This window comes from Poromitra crassiceps, assembly GCF_964638095.1.
Source record: "Poromitra crassiceps genome assembly, chromosome: 4".
Taxonomy (NCBI): domain Eukaryota; kingdom Metazoa; phylum Chordata; class Actinopteri; order Beryciformes; family Melamphaidae; genus Poromitra; species Poromitra crassiceps.
This window is the reverse complement of record NC_139626.1, coordinates 1526762-1545363: the sequence shown is the minus strand read 5'-3', so window position 1 is coordinate 1545363 and position 18602 is coordinate 1526762. Positions and strand designations below refer to the sequence as shown.

Sequence of the window (18602 nt, the reverse complement as noted above, 5' to 3'; positions counted from 1 at the left end):
TTGTGTAAAATAGACGCCCATAATGTGAGTGCTGGAATAATGATAAAGCATCTATTAAATATGGTGTATTCCTGTATATCTACCATACTTCATATATATCTACAGTACTTCAAATAAATCAATGTTTATTCTGTAGAAAAACAAATAGAGTCCGCACACTGGATTTTAAGGCTCCTGGTCAATTTATTACGTTTCGATCCCAAGGATCTTCGTCAGAAGTCGTCTGACGAAGATCCTTGGGATCGAAACGTAATAAATTGACCAGGAGCCTTAAAATCCAGTGTGCGGACTCTATTTGTTTTTCTAATTATTATTCATTTGTCCAGCACCTGACTTCTCGTAGATGTGCATGCTCTCCTGTTTTTTATTCTGTAGTAAAGCCCTCATTGACTCGCTGTCTAGGTAGATGTGGGATGATTTTGTGTGTCTGAGGGTGTGTGTGTGTGTGTGCATGCGTGCATGTGTGTGTGTGTGTGCATGCGTGCGTGCATGCGTGTGTGTGTGCGCACATGCATGTGTGTGTGTGTGCATGCGTGCGTGTGTGTGTGTTTGTGCGTGCATGCGTGTGTGTGTGCGTGCATGCATGCGTGTGTGTGTGTGCATGCGTGCATGCGTGTGTGTGTGTGTGTGTGTGCATGCGTGCGTGCATGAGTGTGTGTGTGTGTGTGCATGCGTGCGTGCATGCGTGTGTGTGTGTGTGTGTGCATGCGTGCGTGCATGCGTGCGTGCGTGTGTGTGTGTGTGTGTGCGTGCGTGCATGCGTGTGTGTCTGTGCGTGCGTGTGTGTGTGTGCGTGCATGCGTGTGTGTGTGCGTGCATGCGTGTGTGTGTGCGTGCGTGCATGTGCGTCTGTGCACGTTTGCATGGCTGGAGTGAACAGTGCCATCTGTGAGTAGGTGGGTTTGGAAGCGGGGCACCAGGAGGGTTGGCAGACGTGGGGGAGGTGAAGCTCAGTGATGCCCAGGATGGAGCCTGCAGGTTTGCCCCGGAAGCTACATTACAGCCTTTGTTCGTGGGGTGCGAACAGGATATCAGGCCAGCTATATTCATGTCAGAGGAGTCACACAGGGACGCAAGAGGATTCTTACTATACTGCCGTTGAAGAAACAACAACAACACATAACCGCAATGTATAGGTTTTTGTTTCCTTAGTTAAAGTGAGTTTCATGACCTTTGGCCCTTGAATCCTGTTAAAACCTCATCAGGTATTTTCAAAAACAGATTTAAACAAGAAACATTTTGGCTACTCATTCCACGCTGTTTTTAGCTGAAATGTTCACTGTAGCCAGGTCCTCCACACCCATTCTTATTCTTAGAGCAACATGGATTGAACATTGCAGATTTCAGCTAAAAAGATGGTGTGAAAATGATGTCTTTTCAAGTCAACTTGGCATCTCAGGGCTTGTGGAGACTTGGATTATGTCAGGTGAGCAGTAAGGAAGCATGTTTTTTTTTACACACATTTCTGCTTGTGATCCTGTTCACACTCAGCAGACAGCTCTATTTGCCTGATGCAGCCAGTCTCCATCCAAACTAGGACTGCACCAGCTGCATTCTACTCCATGTACTGTAGTACACGCACTGTCGGCAAGTACCTCATACAACCCCACATCAAAAAAATCTAAACTATCCCTTTAAAGCAGGGGTAGGCAATTATTTTTTCCTGGGGGGGGGAGGGGGGCACATTTTTGTCATGCTGTATAACCTCTAATCTTACCACTAGATTAAATTATAGAAAACATATTGTGCACTTATTCTTATTCTTAATATTCTTATTATATTATATTGAAAATCACTCCAAACAGCCAATAGCTTCATAAGTAAAATGGTGTGGTTTGTCTTAGACCTCCCGGGCCAGGCAGAACCATCATCAGGGCTGGTTCTGGCCTCCAGGCCGTATAATGCCCAGGTGAATGAATGAATGAATTTATTTGATACATCAAAAAATACAGTACAGGATCAGGATATCACAAAATAGTATTTCCATTGTGGTCCCGAAACAACAAACATCAATATAGAACAATCATATCAAGAATAAAAGAAAAAGACATGCATTTTGTCAGGTTTTTTTAAACTATTGTGTGTCCCAAAGTCATTTGGACAAAGGTCATGCAATATTTTATAGACTATGATCAGTTTTAACTGTTGAACTCTACCGTCAACAGGGAGCCAATTCAACTCTCTTAAAATGGTTTGGGGCTAATGTGCGTTCTTGGACTGAGGTTAAGGATGACCCTCATTAGTTTGTTTGGAGCTTTTTGAAGCCTGTCTTTTGATCTTTTAGTTGTGCCCGGCAGGTGTACTCATAGTGACATCGGTCTGCTATCAAGTCAGTATTCTAATTTTCATACTATTTACTTGTGTCACGAATGGCTAATAGACAATATATTATAACATATTTGTACTGGGAAAATCACTTTTGACCAATCACTGGGAAAATGCTAAAATGGCCTTTGTGTCACAGCTGGACATGCTTGAATGACATGAGTGAATTGGCCAATTACTGAAGGCAATGTGCTTGTTGTGTTTGCTGAGAGAGCAAGTTAGAAAAATGCAGCACAAAAACAACATGTTTAACAGACCAGAACAAGGTGGTCAACCTTCTTAGCCTGGGTAAACCCAGCCCCCACGTGACCTGCTCTCAGACCTGCTCTCAGTCACTAGGTGACTGAGAGCAGGTCACGTGGGGGCTGGGTTTACCCAGGCTACAACCTTCTCACTACTGGCAAATAGAAACAGAGATACTGATCACATGTTTACAGGCTCATGTACCAGCATTGGGGAAGGGAAATGTCACTAAAATGTCCTCTCTCTGTCTTCAGTGCTAAAATGAACATGTGCTTTAGTTAAATGTAAATAATCTATTAAAAAAACACACAACAGCGCATTGCTTTCGCATTTTCTTCTTCAAATGCTAATTTTGAACATGTGTCAGTCACACACTGCGCTCTCAGGTGCTGAGAGACTTTTTTAAGCGGTATAAGTGACTATGTCATTTACCATTTACCACTATGTGTTTGAGCACGGGATGTGTAGACGAGATGTGGAGGAGATTTAGCCTAGGCCACCTGGCCACTCTTCCAGCTCAGCAGACTCGGCACAGACAGAGACACAGGCATAGAGAAAGAGAGACGGTAAAACACGCACGCACACGTGCACACACACGTGCACACACACGTGCACACACACGTGCACACGCACGCACGCACACACAAACAGTTTAAGAAATGTCTGGAAATGAATGGAGAATTAATTTCCTCATTGGCGAGACTTTGGCACGGTATGGAGAGAGCGGCTTGACACGGGAGACGGGGGGGTGGAGCAGAAGGACCAGACCTGCCAATCTGCACCGCTTACTTCAACACCTGGGTGTGATTTATGTATTTACCCCTTGATGATTTGATTCTATTTCGCACATCAAAAAGGAAAATGAACAAACAATACCGAAATCAGTGGGTAGTGCTGGGAGAGAAGGGGAGCCCGGGGGGCTCATGCATACAGAGTCCCCTCCCATCATGATTAGATCAGATTAATTTACCCCTTTAAAAGTTCTGCATCACGTTGAGCCTCCTGGGAGGAAAATGCCACAATGTGAAGGACAGGTTTCTCTACAAACCCTGCAGGTTACAGCGCCCCCGCTGGGGGGTGGTGGGACTTTCTCAAAATGTGATCCACTGCAAATAGTTTTGGCTTGAACTTGAGAGCAAAACAGGAAGCCGCTGGCATGCAGAACATTGCTTGAAGTTATTATTCAAAGCTTATGGAAGCTTTGTTCTGTTCAAGTAGGGCAGCAACATGGCAAACTGCCACAAATGCCCTCTTAAGGGTTAGTACCTCTTAAGGGTTAGGGTTAGTACCTCTTAAGGGTTAGGGTTAGTACCTCTTAAGGGTTAGGGTTAGTACCTCTTAAGGGTTAGGGTTAGTACCTCTTAAGCTACTCGAAAGACAAACGCTCTTGAAAGGGAGATAAAGGCAAGTAATTCCGAGGGCAAAATGGCTCAATTAATGATCTAAAAAAGGCTGGAAAAGGATTTAAAATCCATATCGAATGAGTCTGTTGTTCTTTCCTCTGTTCATTTGCTTGCCAGCAGAGGTGCAGTAAAACCAGCAGAGGTGCAGTAAAACCAGCACAGGTGCAGTAAAACCAGTAAAACCAGCAGAGGTGCAGTAAAACGTGTACATGCACAGTAGTACTGTATATATGAGGTGTTGGCACGTCCAGACAGTCGCACAGTGATGGGGGTGAAGTGTGCAGCTTCCTCCGTGACCACCTTGCCAGCAGTGACCTCATCCCCAAGCAACCACCTTGGGTCTCCCAGCCGAATGCCGCTGCCGCCACCGGGGACCTTGCTGTTTGCCCGTTTAAAGCCAGGACTACTTGACAAAATAGTAGCCTAGCATTAGGGGTGTCACGATACACTCAGTTCACGATACGATACACGATATTGGGTTCACGATAACGATACGATATTTTAACAATACTTTTTTTGCGATCGATTTGTAAGTTGAGGGGGCATTCTCCACGCTAATTTGCTAATTTGAGAATTTGAGTAATTTTGCCATTTTCATCCTCCGTGTCTGTAACGTCCCTCGTCTGTTCAAACAAAGCAATGAAAAGGAGAGCGAGCATGCAATCAGATGCAGATCAGTGCCACCATGTTCAGCTTCTTTTTCTCACGATATGAGATTGTATCTCAACGATACATATTGTCACGTTTTGATATCGCAATATATTGTGGGACGATATATATTGTGACATCCCTACCTAGCATGCAAGAAATGCAACAGGTGCAAGATTACACAAAACTAGTTCCTCTTTTTTATTGCGGAAACCCCCCATAATCACAACCATTCAGGAGACTTAACCTGTTAATCCCTAAGCCTATTTTTCAGCTCACCTGCCGAAAATGAGTATATCTCCACAACTACAGGGTATTTTCTGAAAATTATTCAAAAGCTAGCCAACACCGGTGAGATTGCTGTAGAAGTGTCAGAATCAATTACAAAAGTACTATATCAGAGTAAAATCAGTTGGAACATGGCAAAAAACAACAACACTATTTTTAATATCTTATGAGTGCTTGTATCAAAGCAAATTCTTAGAAAGTGAACCAGAGCAATTTTACAGATGATTTACTACATGTAGGCCCAGGCGGACCTGATCTGGGCACATTTTGGGCATCATGGGTGCCATTTGACTTTTCTATGGTAGAAGACTGAAATACCTTTTTTTTCTCCTATTTAGATATCACTATAGGTACTCAGTTAATATGCGTTATGGTTTGGATAACCCTCAAGCCTTATATCTGTATTTTTACTCTGTGAAATGCATCAAAAGGACTTCTTCAATTTGCCTGCAAAGCCTGGGGCGTTACGCAGAGGGCTATCTCGGGACCCCATTGGCCGATTTCGATGATTGACACCTCTATGGAAGCGTCAGAGCCAATAGAATTGACGTGAACTGAAATAATTTACGTCAAGCAGTTTTCCAGGAAATGCTGTCAACTGAACCCAAAGCTCGTCTATTCTGTGAAGATGACCACTCCATGTAAAACCCTCTATATGGCTTTGTAAACACGATGACTGTAAAAAAACAACACTTTAAGATGATGAAGAGGCATTAGGAGTAGCAATTAGTAGCGTTTTTATGAAGTCAAACACAACTTTTGATTGGAAAACAGCAAAGGCAAGACATAACTTGTAGATTTATCTGTAAAACGTTAAACACTTTTTTGCTGTTCTTTGACAGCCTACTGAGTGAGTTTTCATCTCTCAGAGACGAGCTATACCTATTTGGAAAGAGGAGACTCTTGGCTTTCGAAAGCCGTCTCGTTTGGAGAGAAAAGATTCACTCGCAAAAACAAATCACCACATAAACGCAGGCATGCACCGTTTTCTTGTTTTTGCTACATGGTGATATTGTTGCTTGGGGTTGGAATTATTTTTTGTTTGAATACAAATTGCTTGTCAGAGTTTTGTAGCCTCGTTTCTTCCTGACATTTTGGTGTGCTGTATATCTCGCTGCCTGCTTCCTAAGCTGCTGTAGAGAGTCATTTGTGAGAGATGACAAGAGCTCAGCCCGCCGGTGGGCCCGCTAGGGGGGAAGAGGTTAAAGCATCGCAATGACACATTGGAGGAGTTTTCCACTGAGACAAGCCTCTGGCTCTGAATGTGGGCCAACACTTCCCTCATGTTTTCATCTTTTACATCTATCAACATTAATAATGCAACATGTCTCCACTGGATGCCTTACTGTTTATCTTCCTGAAGGGGGGGATGATGGGGCACACATCAAAAACTAATGAGGAAAGCATGTGTGTGTGTGTGTGTGTGTGTGTGTGAGAGTGTGTGTGTGTGTGTGTGTGTGTGTGTGTGTGTGTGTGTGTGTGTGTGTGTGAGTGAGTGAGTGAGTGTGTGTGTGTGTGTGTGTGTGTGTGAGTGTGTGTGAGTGTGTGTGTGTGTGTGTGTGTGTGAGTGTGTGTGTGTGTGTGTGTGTGTGTGTGTGTGTGAGTGTGAGTGTGGTGCAGATACTCACACTGCCCAGGTTGACCGGCTCTCCTTTGCCTCCTCTGGAGAACTGTCTGGTCAGCTGGTACAGCATGGTGCGGCCGCGCTTCCTGGCCTGGCTGAAGTGAGAGCTGCTCTTCCTCCTGCGCCTCTTCTCCTCTGAAACTTTCACACAGTCCAACACCCTCAGCTCAGTGCGTGGCCCTCAATGTGTTGGGCGCCAGGAAGTCAGACAGCGTTTCAAACAAGAACGTAGGAGAATTTGGGATATCTAATGCAACTTTGTGGGTGGAATGTGGATTATCTTTAAGTTTGAGTTTATTACACTTAACATGATATATTTTCCTCTCATCACACACACACACAAGTGCGAGAAATTCACAGCCCTCTGATATGTTCTACTACTTTCATCCAATCGGATTACAACAAAATGACAGTTTATTCCCGCCGGCACAGTGCTCGATATGTGCAGTGGGCTGTGTCCAGGTTCTGCTTCAAGAGACACACACACACACACACACACACACACACACACACACACACACACACACACACACACACACACACACACACACACACACACACACACACACACACACACACACACACACACACACACAGCTGCCCAAATCAAACTCCCTATTGGAAAGCAGAGTATGAATACCAGCCCTAAAAACATGCCAGGTAGAATTTGACAATGACGAACAAGCTGGACATCTTCTGTTCCCCAGCTTTCAATTTAGTGAAAATGAAGGCTGGGGGCCAGAAGATGTCCCCATCTTAAATCATGTCCCAAGTAAGCAAACAACAGGATTTTGGTAAACAGGGCGTGTCGTGTCGCCTACCTTCTTTCCTGCTGTTGTGGTGGCCTTTTCCATGGGTGTCAGTGATGTCCTTGAATGAGAAGAGAAAGAGAACCATTTCGCCTTTCTCGTTCTTTATGGGCACGATGTCCAACAGGCACCAGAAGGCCACGCCTGGAACAAATCATAATAATAAGGATGACAATGCATTTTATTTATGGGGCGCCTTTCAGAACACTCCAGGGCACCACCTGACACGACATAGTTAAAAGCAAGCAGCAAATATCAAGACAATCAAACAATCAGTCATTCAAAATATAGCTTAAAAACAATAATTAGGTCAAAAGAATGATCACACAGAATAAGCCAGTTTAAAAAGGTGCGTTTTCAGACACGATTTGAAGTTGGAGAGAGAGTCAATGTTATGGATGTCTTGTGGGAGGGAGTTCCAGAGATCAGATGGGGGGGGGGGGGGGGGGCAGAGTGACTGAAGGCTCTAGAGACCCCATGGTGGTCAGGCGGGCGGACAGAGGGTACAGTGAGTTGGAAGGCAGAGGAGGATCGGAGAGCGCGAGAGGGAGTGTAGAGGAGTTCCGAGAGATATGAAGGTGCAAGACTATGAAGGTGGAGAAGCAGAATTTTGAAATCGATACGGTATTTAACGGGGGAACCAATGGAGTTGTTGAAGAACCGGACTGATAGGTCTATGGAAGGAGTTGTAATGATACGGGCGGCTGAGTTTATGAAACCAGCAAGGTTCATTCAGGGCAAATTCATTGGTTTCTTCACCATTTGGAGAATGATACGACATGAAGGAAACATGCTCAACAGACACCAACACTGAGGTGTATAAAAGAGCCATTTTTAACTGTAACCAGCAGATCTATAAGTCATTCTGTCGGTCGGTCGGTTGGTCCACAGAAAGTTCACCACCCTTTAGTGGGCACCGTTTTCACCATAGGAGATTGAAATTTGGCATAGAGGTCAAGTCTGTGTGGGGCAGTGGTGGCCCAAGGCGAAGCAAGCTTGTGACCGCAACCTTCAAAATGCAGATGGCAGAGGACTGAAATTTGCCATGGAGGTCAAGTGTGTGTGTTTGTGTACATGCAAATTGGCTAAAAGATTATATAGGTGGGATTATATTTTCAATTTAGTTTGTGTGTTTTGTGCTTGCATATATCAGGCGCACACTCTAGTGTGTGTGTATCGACTCCCTTCATCTCATATGTTCTTTGTTGTTCTGCTGATACCGGTCTTGTTTTTTGCTGCCTTTCTTTTAAATCCACAAACAGAAACTTTTATCAATATTCCCCTAATCGGTTGCCTTTTCTACTAGAACTGAAATCTCCTCAAATCGCTCTCAACCCCCCCCCCGCCCCCTTCCTCATTGACTTGTTTATTTAGGCCTATCCATTGTTTATTTTCTTATTTATTCATTTGTTTGTGCTCACTTTTAATATACTAGGAATCGAGCACGCTACGGACTGACACACTGATGATATCACAATTGCTCGAGTGACATCACTAATGACATCACAATTGCTCGAGTGACATCACATCACAATCTGATGACATCACAATTGCTCAAGTGACATCACTGATGACATCATCACTGATGACATCATCACTGATGACATCACAATCGTGAGTGAACCACACCGCCACCCACTTAGCCATTTTTAACTAAGTCTGCTCTTTATTTACATAAGGAATTGGACTTAGTACAAGTATGCAGATCACATCAATAGCAGAGGATAACTATCACAAAGTATTAAGTGACATAATGGGATAGTGTCCGTAAGATCTTGTCAATGGAGGGGGGGAGGGGGGCAGCCTGTTGCAGAGCCAGTTGTGCTCAGGGGACATCAGGGAGGGGAGGGGAGGGGAGGGGGGGGGGCAGCCTGTTGCAGAGCCAGTTGTGCTCAGGGGACATCAGGGAGGGGAGGGGAGGGGAGGGGGGGGGGCAGCCTGTTGCAGAGCCAGTTGTGCTCAGGGGACATCAGGGAGGGGAGGGGAGGGGGGAGGGGGGCAGCCTGTTGCAGAGCCAGTTGTGCTCAGGGGACATCAGGGAGGGGAGGGGAGGGGAGGGGGGGGGGCAGCCTGTTGCAGAGCCAGTTGTGCTCAGGGGACATCAGGGAGGGGAGGGGAGGGGGGGGGGGGGCAGCCTGTTGCAGAGCCAGTTGTGCTCAGGGGACATCAGGGAGGGGAGGGGAGGGGGGGGGGGGGCAGCCTGTTGCAGAGCCAGTTGTGCTCAGGGGACATCAGGGAGGGGAGGGGAGGGGGGGGGGGGGCAGCCTGTTGCAGAGCCAGTTGTGCTCAGGGGACATCAGGGAGGGGAGTGACAAAGTCCTGATTTTATAATAAAGTGGGGATGTGTTTTTCTGAACAGGTTCTTCTTCCCCTCATCTCATCCTCTCCACTTCTTGTTAAAGGAACTGGACGGGACTCACACGCAGACCAAGAACGTCCTTGCCGATCTCCGTCACCTGTGTGACCCTGCAGACCTGGCCCTTGTACGTGGGACAGTAGCAGGCTCCAGATAGGGGGCACTTCTCCACGGGGCGTCCGCGATACAGGGGCATGAAAGAAGCAGCGCACAGGTCAAATGGATTGTGGGGGTCATAGTTCAAATGGTGGGCATCTGTCTCAGTCTGCTCGCAAGCCGCCAAAATCCTACGGGTCTTCTGTGCAACTTCTGGCTTTAATGGCCGCAGCTCCAACAGGCGTCGCGCAAAGCCGGCTGCTGTCTTGAAGTTGTGCAGCTTGAAGAAAAGGCTGAGCGCCGTGGGCAGCACCCGCATCATGTGCTCCGGCTCCAGACTGCAGTGGGTGAAGTAAGCTGCCATCTCACACTGCTTCTTCTGCTGTTCCAAAGTGTCCTTAGGCAACCGTTTCCTCTCCGTCTCCATGGTCAGACCCACAATGTACTCTCTACAAGTTGTGATCAGCTGCTGAGCCTCTGCGATCTCTTGCTTGTTATCCACCAGCAGCAGCGGCACAGACAGCAGGATGGCTCGGAATCGCTCCACTGCCTCCTCGAACCGCCCGGCTGTGGTCAGCTGGTAGCACTGCTGTAGGCGGGCGTTGAGGTAGGACAGGCGCAAGTCCACAGCGGGCAGCCCCTGCTTGGCCCTGCAGTCCTTCCAGTTCCTCTGCGGGTGGCTCCACAGGCAGGGCAGGCAGGAGGACAGACCCAGGTAACAGGTTCGGCCCCTGGACAGCGTCTGCATGAACAGGAACTTGTAGGGCCCGAAGTTCACCACACCTACCTGGTCATGGAGCAACCTCATGGCAGTCTCGAAGGAGCCGGCCAGGATGTGGTCCATTGGCAGCTGGGAGTTGTTGCACCACAGCTGGGTCTGACTCATGCCCTTGGCGGGCGGGACAAAGAAGCTATCTTCTGCTCCATCCCCTGCCCGGGCTGGCATGTCCAGCTCTGGAGGAAGATCCAGATCCTCCACCTCCCATCCTCCTACCTCCTCCTTCACCACTCCTCCCTCATCCCATAATCCATCCTGGGCATCCATGAAGCCATCTTCATCCAGCTGAAGATCGGTATCCTCTCCCCAACCTTCACCTCCAGGAGCGTCCATCTCCAGGTCGGCAGCCATCTGACGTGACTTCCCCTTTGCTGCGATGACTCCCCCAAAGAAGCCCTTGGACACGTTCAGCAGAGGCCAGTTGGTGTCCAGAGGGTTGATGGGTGGAGGAGGCTGCAGCAATTGGGCATTGGGTTCCACCTCTGGAACCATCTCCTTCTCTGGGTCAAAGGTCTCCTTCAGTGCCTCAGCCTCTTCATCCATCCCATGAGTGGCAGCAGTCAGGTAAGCCAGACACTTCTGTCTACAGTTCTTGAGGATCCAGACTCTCTCACCGACATCTCCAAGGTAGAGAGCTCCCTGGTAGTGACGGCTCATGTCCTTTCTGATCTCAGCACTCTTCATCATCTTGCGCAGATTGGCCAGGTTGCCGGTGATGAGGTAGAGGAAGGTGAGCTTGTCAAAGTTCTTAGTCGTCTGGTAGCACATCTCCACGACCTGGTAGTGCCCTTGCAGCAGGGCTGCCTCGCCCAGACACTCCCAGCAGCTGCGCTCATCGAGGGCCTTGGCCGCCTCCAGTGCCACCTCGATGTTGCCACATTCCAGTGCCAGGCTGAAGCGGGTCTTCTCATTCTTGACAAAGTGCAGCGCCACCTCAGGGTAGCCCTTCTTCTGCAGGTAGGCAATGATGGACTGGCCCACCAGCTTGGCGTTATGCACCATGTGGAGCACCTCTTCATATTTGTGGTTGACCAGGGCCAGTTTAAAGCGGTACTCTGTCGGGTCGATGGTGAGGACACGCGGCCTGCATTCCCTGTCCAGACAGTAAACACTGGTGCCTCTCACACGGGTCACATAGATGGGCAGGTCCAGGGTCCTGATGATCCCATGATCACCAGAGGTGAGAGCGTATTTGATGTGGTTGGAGGTTGTGTAGATGAAAACTCCGTTCTCATCCCAGGCTCCACCCTTCACTCTGATGTTTTCATGGATGTTACACAAAGTCTCCAGCTTACGGTTGCAGATCATGATGACGTGTTTAGCCAGCAAGGCCACGTGGCTGGTGTCTGCGCTCCACACCACGTACTTGACCCTGGCCATCTTGACGATGGCCAGCGAGCGTTTCTGCTGCACGTCGAACAGCATGACGCTGTCGGCTTTGCGCAGCAGCAGCGAGCCGGTGCCAGCATAGAAGATTTCCTCACAGCTTGGCACCTTCACCTTCTTCACCATCTCGTTCTTCAAGTTCTTAATCAGCAGCGAGTGCATATGGTCCAGGACAATGAATCTGTTCCCACCCACCCAGACTGCTGTCAGGCCAGAGGATCTCTTCCCCTCAGGGGCGTCAGGGTTCTGAGAGTCACTTTCTTTCGGAATAGAGTACAGGTCATAGGTGCTGTTCTCCAGGTTGGTCGCCCTAGAGCAGAGCAAGACAGCATTCTCAGCAGGGTTGTAGGACATGCTGAACACTGGGAACTTGGACCCACTGCGTAGCTGCATTACGGTGCTGTCCTTGCAGCTGTTGAAGTCCAACTGGCGGAGGAAGCAGTTCTTGACATAGTACATCATGTTACCATAGACGGCATAGGCCGGCCGCTCGCGCTCCAGCTTAAACACCAGCATACCACTGTCATGACCAGCAGCAAACAGATTGAGCTTTGGGTGAGCTCCCAGCACCCAGAAGCGGTCGTGGTCCCTGCGGAAGGTCTGGATGTGGGTCCTTTTGGACATATCCCAAACCTTAATGCTCTTGTCCTCAGAGTTGGACAGGATGAGCTCCTGCCGTGGGTGGAAGACAGCACAAGAGACCTTGTTGTAGTGACCGCGGCATGTATCCTGCTCCCACGCCTTGGACTTGTTCATCCTCCAGATCTTGACCTGGCTGTCGTCGGCTCCGGACACAATGAGAGGCATGCTGGGATGGAAGGCTGCCCAATTGACCCCACGGTCGTGACCCTCAAGAACATGCATAACGAAAGCATTCCAGACTCCAAACAATTCGATACCAGAGATGCCGTGCACCTCCCTCTCCACAGCGCCGGGAGGGAGGTCCTTCTTCCTCAGACCGGAAATATCCCACACTCGCACGGTCTGATCTATACTGGCAGACACCACCAGGTCCTCAGAGGGGTGGAACTGGGCGCACATCACATAGTTATTATGTCCGCTCAGCATACAGACGCAGGTCCTGGACTGCCAGTTCCAGATACGAATGGTCTGATCATCCGAGGCACTCAGGATCCACGGGTACTCATGGTGGAAGAAGGTGGTTCTGATGTAATCCAGGTGTCCAAGGAGAGTAAAGAGGCAGCGTCTGAGCTTGTAGTTCCAAACCTTGATTTTGGAATCATCTCCTCCAGATACAAACAGAGGCTGCTGTTTGTGGAAGTCAATTCCTCTGACGGGTCCATCATGCTCGTCAAACTTGTCAATCAATGTGCACATCCGGTAGTCCCACAGCTGGATGATGCCGTTGTGCAAACTTGCAAGGATCCATGGCCTCATGGGATGGAAGCTCAATCCTTTGACAGGGGCTGACTTTGTTTCAAATTTGGTTAACATCGTGACTGGGCAACAGCTGCTAGGGGGTATTGTCAGAGTAAAACCAACACTATCTCACTCAAAGCCATTACATCATGACATCACCAGTGATTTATGGCATCACTGATGATGTCACTGATGATGTCACAATGTCTATGCATAAGTGACATCATCAGTTAACATCAGTTAAGTGGACATTGTCATTGTGACATCATCAGTGATTCACGCATGACATTTGTGATCTCAGTGTTCACGTGTGACTTCTGTGTTCATAAGTGACATCATCAGTGATGTCATAAAATCACTTATCAGTAACTCGAGTTACATCAGTGATGTAACTCGAGAAATTATGTTATCAGTGATGATGTCATCAGTCATGTCATAGATGACAGTGATGTCATTGGTGTGACATCATCGGCAACTGGCCACCTTCCTTTGTCGACCTGGCCACTGTGACCTGAATACTTGGGAATAGAGAGCTGCAGGAATGAGTCCGGAAGCATACTTCCGGATTCATGAGAGGAAAAGTCTATGGGGATTTAACATGGGGGTTTCGCTTAAATGCAAAGGCGATTTTTATCAAATGCTTCAAAAGTCATAAAAGTTATTCACGTTTGTGAAGATTATCCTGCTGAACCCAAATTCACGTTCCCATAAACTTTTGTTAAACCACAGACCTTATTTTATGCATTTAAGTGAAATCCCCATTCTAAAACCACATTCACTTTCCCCCCGACGAACCACAATGGCGATTTCTGGTTAAGCCTACAAAAATATGTCATCCCTGCGGTACTCTATGATCTAATTAAATGCTCTCCCTTATATATGAGCCTTCATTGCCGTATCACCAAAGATGATGGAATATCAAAGCAAAACACCCCAACTTCAAGGCACTTCCTGTATTTCTGTCACGTGTGTTTTGCCCATGGTTTTCCACTAGGGCTGTGCCGATTCACTTATCTCCCGATTCGATACTATCACGATACTTGGGTGCCGATTCGATATATATTGCGATTCTTAAGTATTGCGATTCTACGATTATTGCGATTCGATATTACGATTTATTGCGATTTTAGTTTCTTTTTTTCTTTTCTTTTTTCAGTTTGTTTGCTTTTTTACACTAGATTAGAACATGGGAAAAGTTGAATCATACACTAGAGACTGTATATTATATCATGAGTAGGGCTGGGCGATATAGTTAAAAACAGGGGCGGACTGGGATCATAATTCAGGCCGGGCATTAGATACCAAGCAGGCCAGGCCGATATGGGCCGACGCACGCGAAATTTGGGCCGTTTGAAGCCCAATTTGGGCCGTTTGAAGCCAGATTTGGGCTGTTTGAAGTCCAATTTTACAATGAGATGCACCCACTTTAACCCTGAAGTGTAATTATTACTTCAGACTAACTAATAAAGTAATAAAACCACTAGTAAACCAGTAGGCGGCGCCTGGCCTGCTGTTCAGTGAGTGGCCTGACTGCGGGCACCAAAAAAAAAAAAAAAAAAAAAATTGCGATTATCGATTCTGGAATAAAATATCGATTAAAAAAATCGTGACATTAAAAATCGCGATACTTATGTGAATCGATTTTTTCTCCCACCCCTATTTTCCACAGCAATGCCCACGTAGGAGACTTTCGGCAGGTCTCAGTCTATTGGAGTCAATGGGAGGAGTGAACGTGATCTCAGATTATGACTATTATTATTGCCCCCATAGTCATCAAAGTAAATATTTGGCCCATTTATCGAAGCCACATATCTTCTGAACATTCTGACACTAAAATGGTATTTTTCAGACAGACAGATCAGGAGAAAATTAAAATGATTCAAGATCTGTCTCTGTCTCAGCAACACAGAGATTTGGCAACAGGAACGAACTCACGTTAGCAGGGAGCGATTAGCTAAAGCTACATGTGAAGTTCGTTGATGTAGTAGCTAAATCCGTTGGAAAAATATAGTTTTTAATCGAATATCTTAGTTACAACTATATTGAGCTAACAAGGGGTAGCTTTGTGTTTCTATGTGTGGTTTGTGTGGAGTTTGGGAACTCACAACCTCTTAGCTTGCTAGGTCAGCACAGACCCTGTGTCACCAGGCTCAATCCTCACGCAAGGGGAGACGTGACTATTTAGGAGACTTGCTAGTACCAGTTCTAGCCCTCTACGCGGGGCCTGAGGGGACGTATCTCTATTATGGACCATCTCTGGTATCACTCATCAAAATAAACATTCTCCCCGCATCAATTTTCTCTTCTCTATGCTCCCTGTCCTCGTAGGTTTTTTAAGGGCTGTGGACATTTCCTTTGGAAAACCTTTCCACCCTAAAACAGTTGGTGGGCTCTCCCTGCCCAATTTCAAATCGTTTTATTGGTCCTTCCAGCTGAGAGCTCTGATGGTCTGGCTTGACTCCACCTCCTATGTACCATGGCCACCTCTTGAGAATGCCTCATGGTGGATAGGTCTGTGTGTGGATACAACTCTGGCTAATTTCAGGAAAAAAGCAGAGTAGAAAAGGCTTTGGACTGTGCTCATTACCCATACTGTAGCGTTGGTGAGCCATCACAGGAATTAGCGACACAGAGGTTCACACACTTGGAGATGGAAGGTGTGTGTGTCTCTGCTGAAGGAGCATAAATAAGCCTGCCTGCCAATCAGAGAGGTGGTCTCCTTCCATGCATGCCATCATAATGTGAGCCTAGCACTCGGTCACGGTTCTAAGGATGGGGGTAAGCATTTCATTTCAGAATCTAAGCAACATGCACGCACGCGCACACACGCGCACACACACGCACACACACACACACACGCACACGCACACACACACACACACACACACACACACACACACACACACACAGATTATGTAGATCCCTAATGTACAACATTACAAACTCCCATTACGGGTTTACTTCCAATTCCGCATTTCTAATAATGGTGACACTTCATCTCACTCCTATAATCGGAGAGGAGGGCGGCGCACAGACAGTTGTAGAGCTGTACAATGGCTCAACAGTTGGGAAAGCTTTAGTCTCGCTGGCCAGCCTCCTCTCCCTTCCGTCCGAGGAGTCTGGCACCGGGCAAACAGGCAACAGGGATAAACCCTCCCCTGCTCTACAGCTGCTCTCCCATTGGAGCGACTGTTTCGTGGCAGCCGGATGTCCGCTCCCGGCTTATTACAAACTCTGTCATTGGCTACGACCATGTAAATGGTAAATGGTAAATGGCCTGCATTTATATAGCGCTTTTATCCAAAGCACTTTACAGTCAGTAGGTACATTCACCCATTCACACACCGATGGCGGCAGGTTACCCCGCAGGGTGCTGGCACACCAACGGGAGCAATTTGGGGTTCAGTGTCTTGCCCAAGGACACTTCGACATGCAGACTGGAGGAGCCGGGAATTGAACCACCGACCTCTTTTATCCAAAGCGATTAGTGGACGACCCGCTCTACCTCCTGAGCTACAGCCGCCCCAAGATCATGTCAATCAGAGTGGCTTCCGCTCCCTCCTCCCTGTGTGTCACTGTAAATAGTGCCCTGCCGCCTCAGTGAAAACAACAACGCTAACTAGCTAGCAAGCTAACGGCAGAAACCTACACGCGTTGCTACACGCTGAAAACGGCAAATTGGATTGTTGGAAACTATTTTCCAAGGGCGCCGCCCATCGCAATCCCACTATGGAGACCTGCGGTGCCAGACTCCTCGGACGGGAGAGGAGGCTGGCCAGCGAGACTAGGAAAGCTTAGTCTTGCAGTGGCAGCCAATAGATGATATCGTTGCTGGAAGCTTGCTGACGTCGAAGGTGGGTCTGACCACGTGACGTGAGACTAGGGCAACCTTGGCCGCGTAGCAGCCGAGCTGCGTCTGCGAGCCTGCAAAGCAGGCGAGCCTTCGTGGGGACACCAACGAGGGACAATATTGTGACTCGAAAACATCGACAACGTTGAACCGGAAGCGCCCGCAACTGTAATGGCGGCGAATGGTGCCGCTACTTCCGCTCTGGCCCAGACAGCGAGTTTAACAAAGAGGGAACAGACACACAGAGAACAGCACTGCTGTCTATGTGCTGCCTCCTGCAGGCGAGGCGGTGCAGCCGCGGAGCTGCGTACGACGACAGACGGCAGAAATGAGCGAGGAGGAGGAGGAGGAGGGGAAGGAGGAAGAGGACGACGCACAGTAGGCTAGAAAGAAGCACACGCAGCGCGGGTCCACCTACAGAGCATTAACAGTTTGTCACAGCTTATTAGTTGACATTCAGCAGTTAATCTGTTTGCTTTCCGTTCCACACACCTGTATGTAGGTGTGTTCATGGATTGTCACATAGACTATAGATAATCTGTTGAATGTCAACTAATAAGCTGTTGAAAAATTATACAAATACTGTACACTGTCTTTCTTTCTTTTTAGATTATTTTTTGGGGCATTTGCCTTCATTAGATAGGACAGTAGGCAGACAGGAAAGGTGGGGAGAGAGGATGACATGTGGCAAATGACCACGGGTCGGATTGGAACCCGGGTTGACTGTGTGAAGGACTGAGCCTTTGTGGTACGTGTGCTACCACGTGAGCCACCAGGACGCCCCATACTTTAGACTCTCTGTAGGTGGACTATCCAAATAAAATGTAACCATAATAATAAGATCCTAACTTGTACCATAAAAACAACAAAAGTGGGGGATAGAAGAGTTAAAAATTCTTGCTATTTTCCAAAGAAATTAGCACTACATTACATTACATTACATTACGTCATTTGGCAGACGCTTTTATCCAAAGCGACTTACAATAACACATTTTTGTCAGCAATACAGCAATCAACTATGGAGCACAGTCTATGACAACTACAAATCCTGAAGGAACAGTGGTACGAGTTTAGTTTAGGATTTTTTTTTTTTTCTTTAGAAAGAGAGAGAAAGAAGTTAGATCAACAAGGGCCCAGATGGAGCCTGAAAAGGTGAGTCTTTAGTCTTTTCCGAAAGATCGGCAGTGATTCAGCCGTCCTGACCGAAGGTGGAAGCTCGTTCCACCATTGAGGTGTCAGGGACGAGAAGAGTCGAGATCGGGATGAGCGACTTTTGAGCCCCCGTAGCGAAGGAGGGGCGAGGCGTCCTGCACTGGTGGAGGAGCGAAGGGAGCGCTGAGAGGTTTGGAACCTGACCATAGATTGCAGGTACAGAGGAGCTGACTGGTGTACTGCCCTGTAGGCCAGTACCAGTGT

At 47.6% G+C, this 18602-nt stretch overlaps 1 protein-coding gene and 1 pseudogene across 2 annotated transcripts in view; both read right to left on the bottom strand.

Moving 5' to 3' along the window:
* Positions 1-18602, bottom strand: part of kcnh4b (potassium voltage-gated channel, subfamily H (eag-related), member 4b) — a gene marked incomplete at both ends in the record, with an annotated part of 95504 nt that overhangs the window by 56813 nt on the left and 20089 nt on the right. Inside the window, 2 exons of the mRNA XM_083635483.1 lie at positions 6536-6672; positions 7353-7484. Of these exons, the coding sequence (XP_083491609.1) occupies positions 6536-6672; positions 7353-7484 (269 nt within the window). The remainder of the gene's footprint in view (positions 1-6535; positions 6673-7352; positions 7485-18602) is intronic.
* Positions 9737-13411, bottom strand: LOC310774843 (coatomer subunit alpha pseudogene; annotated as a pseudogene). Its single transcript has one exon. The product of its transcript is annotated as a coatomer subunit alpha pseudogene (transcript).